The sequence below is a fragment of the Neolamprologus multifasciatus genome, chromosome 17, assembly GCF_963576455.1.
Source record: "Neolamprologus multifasciatus chromosome 17, fNeoMul1.2, whole genome shotgun sequence".
NCBI classification, from domain to species: Eukaryota; Metazoa; Chordata; class Actinopteri; order Cichliformes; family Cichlidae; genus Neolamprologus; species Neolamprologus multifasciatus.
This window is the reverse complement of record NC_140455.1, coordinates 5,482,972-5,492,265: the sequence shown is the minus strand read 5'-3', so window position 1 is coordinate 5,492,265 and position 9,294 is coordinate 5,482,972. Positions and strand designations below refer to the sequence as shown.

The 9,294-nt window shown below is 40.6% G+C and overlaps 1 protein-coding gene across 4 annotated transcripts in view; it reads left to right on the top strand.

Moving 5' to 3' along the window:
- The first annotated feature begins 3,973 nt into the window (after window positions 1-3,973).
- The window catches only part of LOC146498807 (plexin-C1-like), a 90,896-nt gene continuing 85,575 nt past the window's right edge, over window positions 3,974-9,294 (top strand). Inside the window, exons 1-8 of one of the 4 annotated variants that reach the window (XM_085137419.1) lie at window positions 3,974-5,210; window positions 5,758-5,880; window positions 7,115-7,249; window positions 7,324-7,424; window positions 7,501-7,606; window positions 7,686-7,851; window positions 8,091-8,193; window positions 9,169-9,244. In XM_085137419.1, coding sequence (XP_084993545.1) covers window positions 4,206-5,210; window positions 5,758-5,880; window positions 7,115-7,249; window positions 7,324-7,424; window positions 7,501-7,606; window positions 7,686-7,851; window positions 8,091-8,193; window positions 9,169-9,244 — 1,815 coding nt within the window. In that variant the 5' untranslated portion in view covers window positions 3,974-4,205. Of the gene's footprint in view, window positions 5,211-5,757; window positions 5,881-7,114; window positions 7,250-7,323; window positions 7,425-7,500; window positions 7,607-7,685; window positions 7,852-8,090; window positions 8,194-9,168; window positions 9,290-9,294 lie in introns of all 4 variants that reach the window. The other 3 variants (XM_085137417.1, XM_085137420.1, XM_085137418.1) reach the window with 3 other exon arrangements.

The following is a 9,294-nucleotide window of genomic DNA, read 5'->3' as shown; positions in this document are numbered from 1 at the left end:
TCTACCCTCATGCACTCAGCAGTCACCCAACATGGAGACAAACAGAAATGAACACTGTACACACACTCACACTCCCCAAACATACTTGATACCCCCAGGTCCAGATACCAGAAGATGTTGCCCATTGCACAGGAGTGGAGAGAAGCAGACTTCCGGCCCTGCAGCAGCAGGGAGGCCCAGCATCCCAGACCCCGACCAGACAGCCAACTCCAGCTACCGGCCCCCCGCCCCTGATGGCGAACACAGAACGCCATTGGGAGAACTTTAAAATATACACCGTTCAATATTGAAGAGAATGTGGCAATTTTATGGATAATTAAAGTTAGTAATATATCCACTAATAGAACAAGCTGAAAGTCTGTAAAGGCTGCCTGGTTTTCAGTCCCGAATGTCACGCCACAAAACGGATTCACTGCACTGTTACTTTGCTGCATCTGTTCGGTGGCGTCGAGCCAAACAGACTTTCACCATTGTTTTAACGAGCTGAGCGCGAGCCTGTCACCTGTCTGTCTGTCCTGCACTCTCTCTCTTTCTTTCTCTCTGATTGTGGAATAAAAGTATGAACATGTATTTATAAGTTACACTTGTGTTTGAATCCTGCAGCTTATCACACATTTGATTTCCATGTGTGATAACTGCAAGTGTCCAGAGTGAGGACAGACTGAAGGACCCACTGCTGCACATCATCTGTGAGACTTTGCACCCTTGATGATCCAGGAAGGAAGAGGAGGAGGAAGAGCCAGCAGCAGCTGAGAGTTGCAGAGAGTAGACAGACTGTTCCTCCTTCGTGGAGGACTGCTACAAATGTCTAAAATTACTAATTATCTTTCCTGAATCAGTCTTATTAAGTAATGTTAAAATAATTTTATCATTCAAGTGTTTTCAGTGTGAGAGAAAGTACTCGGGGCCTGCAAGTGAAACACTATCAAAGGCAGTAAAAAGTTTTATATTCAGAAATTCTGAAAAGGAATCAAAATGCACTGGACACAGCTATTCTAGCTCTCCTACGTGTTGCACTTTTCTTCTTCTTTTTTCTACCTCTACATCCTCTCTCTGGCTCTGGTGTCACCTTCTGGTGTGACATGGAACGACATAAACTCTACTGCAAATACCTCCTGATCATTAAATCACCAACAACTTTAGTTTTTTTCTTTCAAGATGCAGATGATTCTCGGCATTACAATGCAAAGAATGATCTTTAAAACAAAATTAATTACTCCACCTCTGCTTATTGTAATTTGTCTGGATTGTGCAACATCTGCAACATCATGCTGATGAAAAATCACGTGTTGTCTAAACTTTCATCTTAATTTAGTTGACTGAGATTTGTTAGTCAGTTCAACTGCTTTAATTGTCATTTTTACTTGGGAAAACTCTTTCAACTAAATTAAAATAATCTATTGTTTAAACTCTTGTCATAGTTCAGTTGACTTGGGTTTTTTAGTTAATTCAAATACTTTAGTAGTTATTTTAACTTAGGAATCTATTTTAGCTTTACTAAAATAATCTGTTAGCTAAGTTTATTAATTAACTGAGCTCTTTAGGGTAGCTGTGTGAACTCGTAAATCAGTTTCATTTTAATTATCAGGGTTTGATTGACTGTTAGGTTTATCTTAGATCTCAGGTTTAAATATCTACATTCCTTTAAATTAATTTTCTGTTGTTTACAGAAAAAAATAAAACCCCACATATTCCATTAAAGTGTATCTGATCATTTCATGCAGAAAGTTTGTTTCAAGAACATGACAAGACAATTACTCATGAGCACCCAACATTCACCAGTTATTGTGCCATCTTAGTCATCTGAGAAACAGAAAAATCAGTGAAGTAGCTCATCAGGCTCACAATCCATCAAAACTCAAAGGTTGCTCCCTGTGAAACGATAAATTTGAACTGGGTCTTGAGCCCAGTTTGGGTGAAGACAGATTGGGTGATTATTTTTGCACAAGTTTGATTCAATTCTGACCAATACTTTAGGAGCAGTAGTGATTCTTGTGAATTGCGGACAGCTGGTCAACCGAACCCTCACCATGGCATGAGCTTATCAGACTTTCAACAGGATGAGATAAAAACTGCTGTGTTAAAATTAACAACATAAAGTCTGCATTAATGTAATGTGTCAACGGGACACTTGCCATTTTAGAAAAGTTGTTCTTTACATTTGCAAAACTTTTAAACTTCATTGTGCTCAGTCACACCTGTTAGCATAAAACTTGAAATATTAAAATAGTACAAAACCTTTGATAAGTGACAGTAAAGATCAGTTTATAACAACTAAGACATCAAACTCTTGTATTTGAACAAATTCCACAGAACCAATTTCTCTGAAAACGAGTGCTGCATGCTTCTGAAACATTTGATAATATGAATATTTCAGAAACATTAGTTTGACTCTGCTCAATTGCAAAACAAAGGAAAAACTATTGACTTGCATGAGATAAGCATCTGCAGAGTCCACCATTATATTGTTGATAGCAATCACGTGGGACAGTTTTGAATCCTGCTGTGCTCAACTTCCCCACATTGTCAAGTTCACATAAGTTGCTGATTTAGCTGGACATGAGTTTTCAAGTTAGCTTTTTTTTATATATATAATTGGGACATTTTTAACTTGTAATTCTATGTTATAACAACAACTTCAGTCATCTATCATCAAACTGATATAGAATAATATGTTACAATAACAAACATCTAGAATTACATTTTACAGTGTGTGGTTCCTGAGGAGGAAGAATGGGGAGCAGAGAGAGGTGGTCAAATTGTCACAGTTGGGCGAGAGATGTCGCCCAACTGGGCAAGAGATAACGTCAAGTTTGCCTATACTTGATGTTACTGTACAAATGGTCCAATGTCTTGTTTCCTCTGGTAGGACACTACCATGTTGGTAGAATTTGGGGAGTACAGATTTCAAACATACCTGATTAAAGTCCTCAGGAACAATATGGATGCCCTCCACATTGGCCTCTAAGACTGGTGAGCAGTGACTGTCTATAACTCTACTGTTATGGCACCAACCCTGAAGCACATAAGCACAGAGCTCTAGGCCCTTTCCCTCAGAGTCTTTGTTGCCGTCATGGCAGTGTAATGTCTGGCCCGGTACCTCGACTGATGCATTGGGGATGTTTGGACAAAGCCAGGCTTCAGCTACAAACAACACCCACAGAAAAAGCAGTTGTAGTAAATCTCTGATTGCAGCTCATCTGGTTTGTTTACCGAGAGATCTGGCATTGGTGAGATGGATGGAAGTACGAAATGCATTTATTAAAGTGACTCTGCATCAGTTAGAGATATTTCTTGAAGGATGGTCAGTCATTAGATCCTGCTGGCCCAACAAGAAGTGAAGTCATTTTGTATAACATCAGCAATGTCATTCTGATAATTCTCAGTCAAAGTTGAACTTAACTATGCATATTTATTTTGGGGTATTGTTTTAAAAAAAAACATGATAGCATTTCATTAATTTGTCTTTAGGTCTTTGTTTAGAATGAATAACCTGTGGTTCTGGTTTCAGGGTCAAGCACAGCGACTTTTCTTTGTCCTTCTTCCATACAGTAGTAAAGTAAAGTAAAAGTGAAATTTTATTTATACAGCACCTTTTAAGATGTCTTGATGCTTTCTCAATCATCCAGGAAAGTAAATCTCCAAACGTTGATACTGTTCATCTGGACGTAGCGTTTTGTGGAAGAAACGTTTCGTCACTCATCCAAGTGACTTCTTCAGTCTCAGCTGACTGCAGGTTTCCCCAATCTTATGCAAATGTACTGTTTATAAGATTGGGGTAACCTGGTGTGAATGGCTTTTGTGTCAGAATCATTTCTGAGGTCAAATGTTTCCACTGATTTAAGCCAAATCTGACTTTACACTAACATTTATGGAAGGTTTAAAGAATACAGATGAGGGCTGTAATAGCGGTGATTTTGCTTAGGGGCGCACTATATCCGGCTTTTTTTTTTTTTTTTTTTGTAACATTGGCCTGTACAGAGGTACGGGGTGGAAATGAGAGGAAAGCTGCTGAGCGAAAATGTTCAAATAAATTCACTTTCGCTTGGCACGCTCCAGCCCTCCTCCTTCCAGCGGTTCTCTTTTCAGCTGCACGCGCTGCTCGCCCTGCGCTTTACACACAACTTTAGAGACGCAGAGAGCAGAGTGCCACGCAGAGCATCGCTGTGTGAGCGTGTCCCAGGTAGAATTATCGTTATTCTAAGATGATCCTGCTGCTCGCTCTGCTTTCTGTTCTCTCTGGAGAACTGGGTCTGTGTCGGAAGGAGGATGAAGGCTTCACCTTTGATGGAGACATCCGCCAATTTGTCGTGACCCCCAACATGCTTTACATCGCTACAGAGGAGAGGCTGTACCAGCTGAGCCACGACCTGACTCTGATCAACAGTCTGACCCAGAGAGGAATCTTAAAGACCGGAAACCAGCAGGATGATGTGCAGTTTTACCGGGTTTCTGACACAGCTGAGTGGAACGCAACTTTCAACATCAACGTGTTGTTGCCTTTCGCAAAGCATGACTCTCTGATCAGCTGCGGTGTGACTGGCGATGACTGTGGCCACTGCGAGATTCTGGACCTGAAGAACATCTCCAAGCTTCTGCACAGAGAACAGATCCAGGTGGGGCCTCTGAAGCGCAGCAGCAGGTCAGTCAGCTTTCTGGTGGATGTGAAGAAGAAAACTCAGGCTGACACTTACATTCTGACCGCGATCCAACAAAACACAGAAAAGCCCGAAAACAACAAGTGTGGTATTAATCGGCAGACTGTCAACCTGCAAGACACAGATAACAAACAGGGTGGAGGTATATTTTCTCTAACTGATGGAGCTTCAGGCACACCTGGGATCAAAAGTAAAGGTGATGTGGAGTTTGTTGACGCGTTTCAGATCAATTCGACCATCTATCTGTTCTCCAACGTGCTCTCAGCTCCAACAAACAGAGTCCGTCTCATTTGGCTCGAAGGCAAAAAAAGCAAAACTGATACACTCAAGTCTCTGCGGGGCGCGACTCTCAGTGTCTCTGACAGTGAAAGCAGCAGACTCGTGGCCTCCTCGGTCATCCCGGGGGAGCAACCGGTGCTTTGGAGCGGCGTGTTCAGTGTGGATGGAGGAGACACCAACACCCAGCTGATGGTGTTTGACATCAGCCCTGATTACAGCAGTGATGCCGACAGAGATCCAGACTTCTACACTTCTGTGCCATCAGAAGTGACGGTGAGAGCTTTTTAAACTCTGATTTAGTGGTTGTTAATTTAATGGCTCCAGTATCCTCTGGATAAATGTCCCTTTAAAAAAGAATGAAATAACTAATAATATACTAATATACATTTTAACTACAACAAAAAGAAAGTTTTGTTCCTTTGTGCGTCTTTATAGAGTTGTTTTTGTAATATCATTTCAGCTGCTGGAAAAATCTTGTCGTGTTTGAGCATCATAAACTGAAGAAAGATGAGAGAGCAGTTTAAGACTTTTGTACAATTGGTGATAAAATAATCCATATATTTGTTTCTCCACACATACTATAACAGAAAAAATGTTATCTATGAACCAGTTTAACTATTAAGCTAACTGTGGAATGTCCTAATGGCCACACTTCATCTCTGAACCTCATATTTCAAACTAAAATGACAAAATCAAGAAATTCAACTGACTTTGATGACAATGCAGCAACAGACATGCTTCAGTGAGGCTTCGGGACTTTCAGTACTTCTGATGTTCAGTTCTTCAGGTCAGTTAATTCTGATGTTTTTCTGTTTCTCAGCCAAAGATCCTTAAACTGAAGGCAGTGATTTTCAGGCAGAGCTACATGACCTCAGTACTGGCAGTGAGGCAGAGAGGCTGGATGGTTTTCTATATTGGGACAGGAGACGGGCAGCTCATTAAGGTTTGTACAAATGATCATACATCAGTTATTATTAACAGAAAGAAATAAAGCTAATGTTCAGTATTTCAGAGGCAATCTAGTAGCAGTAGGGTGTTTATTGAGTAACCTGTTAACTAAACAAATTTATTGCATTAACTGTTTAGGAATTACAGCCATTTTTATACACAGGCTGCCATTTTCACAGTCAGTTGAGGCCTAATTTCGTTATGTCACAACATTTCGCTGGAAGTCAACGTATTAGGCCCAAAGAAGAGTCAGTGCAAGTAAACAAGGCTGAACAAGCAAAAGAAAGCAGACAGACAGCAGAGCCTGTAGGAGAAGCCAAATCAACATTCCAGGTCAAGAACATCCAACGAGTCTGAACAAGTACAGAAGACAACCGATGTGGATGTTTGCAGCAGTGTTTCATTAGTTTACAGCTACAGAGCATCTTGGATTACCAAGAACACCCTTGGAGAAGTAGCTTTGTCGTCCTTTATCAAACTTTGAGTTAAAGAGACACCTTCAGGAATGTATATACGGAAACCATTGTTTACACTCGGGCACAGGAAGACCAGATTAGATCTGGCTGAAAACATCTCAAAGATGCCTAAAAATAAATATTTGGACAGAAACAAAGATTTACTGGATGATGGTTAACGGGGTGGGGGGTGGGGGTGTGTGTAAAAGCTGTATAGTTTTGCTTTTAGTGTAAATTCTAAATTAAAAATTTTATTCATTGTGTTTGCAACACTTGTGATCTTAACCTCCTAAGGCCCGAACTCTTCCACGGCATGCATTTTTAATTTCTCTTTGATATTTGGGCTTATTGGGGCCCAATGAATGTAAAAACAAAGAATTTAACAGATTTTTTTAACCTTATTTTTGTTTTTAAGAAAAATAAGAGCCATATATGAGGATATTCATTTAAAAGATTGATAGAACAGTAGCAGTATAATGTCCTCGTAAGTGGATGTGGATGGCCCATGTAGAGCAAAATTGAGTATTTTGGTCTAAATAACCCAAAATGTGATGTCCACATATGTGGACGACAGGTCCTAGGAGGTTATATGATTATCAGCTTTATTTATTTTTTACATTCTTCCTAGAGTCCCATTTTTTTCAAAGCAAGGTTGTAACTAGATTGATCACTCACACTGCTTCTGATCTGACATAAACAACCAAAGAATACACCCCCCCCCCCCCCCCCACTGAGTACAGAAACAATAGTACAGTCTCTCCTTCTTGTTGTCAGCTGTCTGTGGACAGGAAGTATCACGCTGCCTGTCCCACGGTGCTCTACAGGACCAGTGATGACCGCAAAGTGTTTCCCAAATTACGTCTGGATCCAGTGGATCGTAAACATGTGTATGTGCCATTTACAAACCAGGTACTTAAATTATTTACTGATTATCTTAACGTCACATGTACCTGTGCTGCATTTTAAAGTGTTTGTTGTTCTAGGTGAAGCGAGTTCCTGTGTCAAACTGCAGCACGTACACAAATGTGCAGGAGTGTTGGTCTGCACATGATCCACACTGTGGTTGGTGTGGCTCTAAAAGCAGGTGAGAGAAACAACATGTGCAGCTGACGTCTTCAAACAATTCTGAACTTGGTGATCATTTCTTCTTCTTCTCCTAGCTGCACATTTGAAGATGACTGCACAGATTCAGACTGGCTGTCCATTCCTGATGAGTCCCAACACAAAATGATTTCCCACAAAGTTGAAAAGGACACAAACGGACAGGTACAGCTTCACAAACACACTCGGGACTGTGATCATTTGTGGCTTTCAGGTATTTCTCTCTTATGTTCTTCATTTTCAGATTTTACTAAAAATCCACATACACCTGACTGTGGGCCAGGAAGGGCCGTCTAACTTTGCCTGTCAGTTCGCTGCGAGGTCCGGCTCGATTTGTGCTTCGAATAACCCTGCTCCACATTTCCCACAATGCACCTGCATCCTGTCTGATCATACGCTTCCTGCTGATGGTCAGTGACTTTTCAGAAATAATTCCAGGAATAAAATGCTTCACAACAAAAGTTATTTATTGATTTGTAGTATTTTCCAAAATAAGAAAATTAAATCAGAAATATTAATGACAGAGCTACTCTGACAGATGAAATATTCTAACTGTTTATTATTATAGTGGTACAGCTCAAACATATATACTACTAATAGTAGAGACTTTGACACTTACGTTTTTTTTTTGTTTTTTTTTAATGTACAGGTCTGCATGTCACAATAAAATTCAGACTTGGGACATCACAACTGTCAGAACAACTGAGGTTAAACGACTGCTCTAACATGAGTGGACCACCAAGTTTCATGTTGTAAGTCCATTAATACCAGAAATGATTCAACGACTCAGACTGTGAACAGACTAAAGTGGTCCTGATGTGATTAACAGAAAGATCAGACAATCAAGTCGCAGTTAGAAATCAAAGAGAACGAAACTTTACTGATGAAAGCTGGAAAAGTTGAATAATTGAATGAAACTGTACGGACAGGCTGGACAAGAGACAAGTGGTCTTGTTGTGGGAAGTCTTTATACCGGTTTATTTCAGCAAAGGAGCGTACTTGAAAACATATTTTCATTATTAAATGTTCTCGGCAGTAAACTCCTACAGCTTCCTCAGTTCAGCTGAACTTCTTGGCTGAACATCTGCTCTCTTCCTGTTATTCATTCAGGATGATGTGGACTGTGTGTTTCTGTTTCTGCATGAAAAGTATGGCAGTCTCTTTTCATTCCCAAAAGTACACGTAGTTGATTCCTCTTCTTGAATCCTTTCCTCGGCATCTTGTTCCCACCTACCAGCTGTGGCAGCAGAGGAAATGAGGAAGAGAGATAAAAATAAGAAATCCTGTCAGTTAAGACATAAATGAATAATAAAGAACTTTAGCAACTGTGGCTGAGGAATAAGAACTGCTTCAGTGCAGATTGGATTGACTGAGCCGACACGCAGTTTTCCTCAGGAAGTGGGTGGAGAGCAGGCAGGTGGGGTGAGCGTGTGTGTTTGGAGGTCCAGGTTGCCTCTGTCAGTGCGCCCCAGGGCAGCTGTGGCTACAATGTAGCTTTCCATTGCCAATGTGTGAATGTGTGTGTGAATGGGTGAATGACTGAATGTAGTGTAATGCGCTTTGGGGTCCTTAGGGACTGAGTAAAGCGCTATACAAATGCAGGCCATTTACCATTTTTTTTTATGAGTAGGAAAAACAAAACAGCTTTGTCGTTCTCTCATTCATGCACTCCTTTTTCCCCTATGGTGCTTTTTTGTGCTCATCTCACTCCTCTGTTTTCTGCTCAGGTGTCGGCAGTGTATCAAAGCTGGTTGTGGATGGAACAAAAACAGCTGTTCCTGGGCTAACCAAGGAGAGACTGGTGTACTAGTGACTCATTTTATGGATTTTCTTACTTCATATCAGTCTGTGTG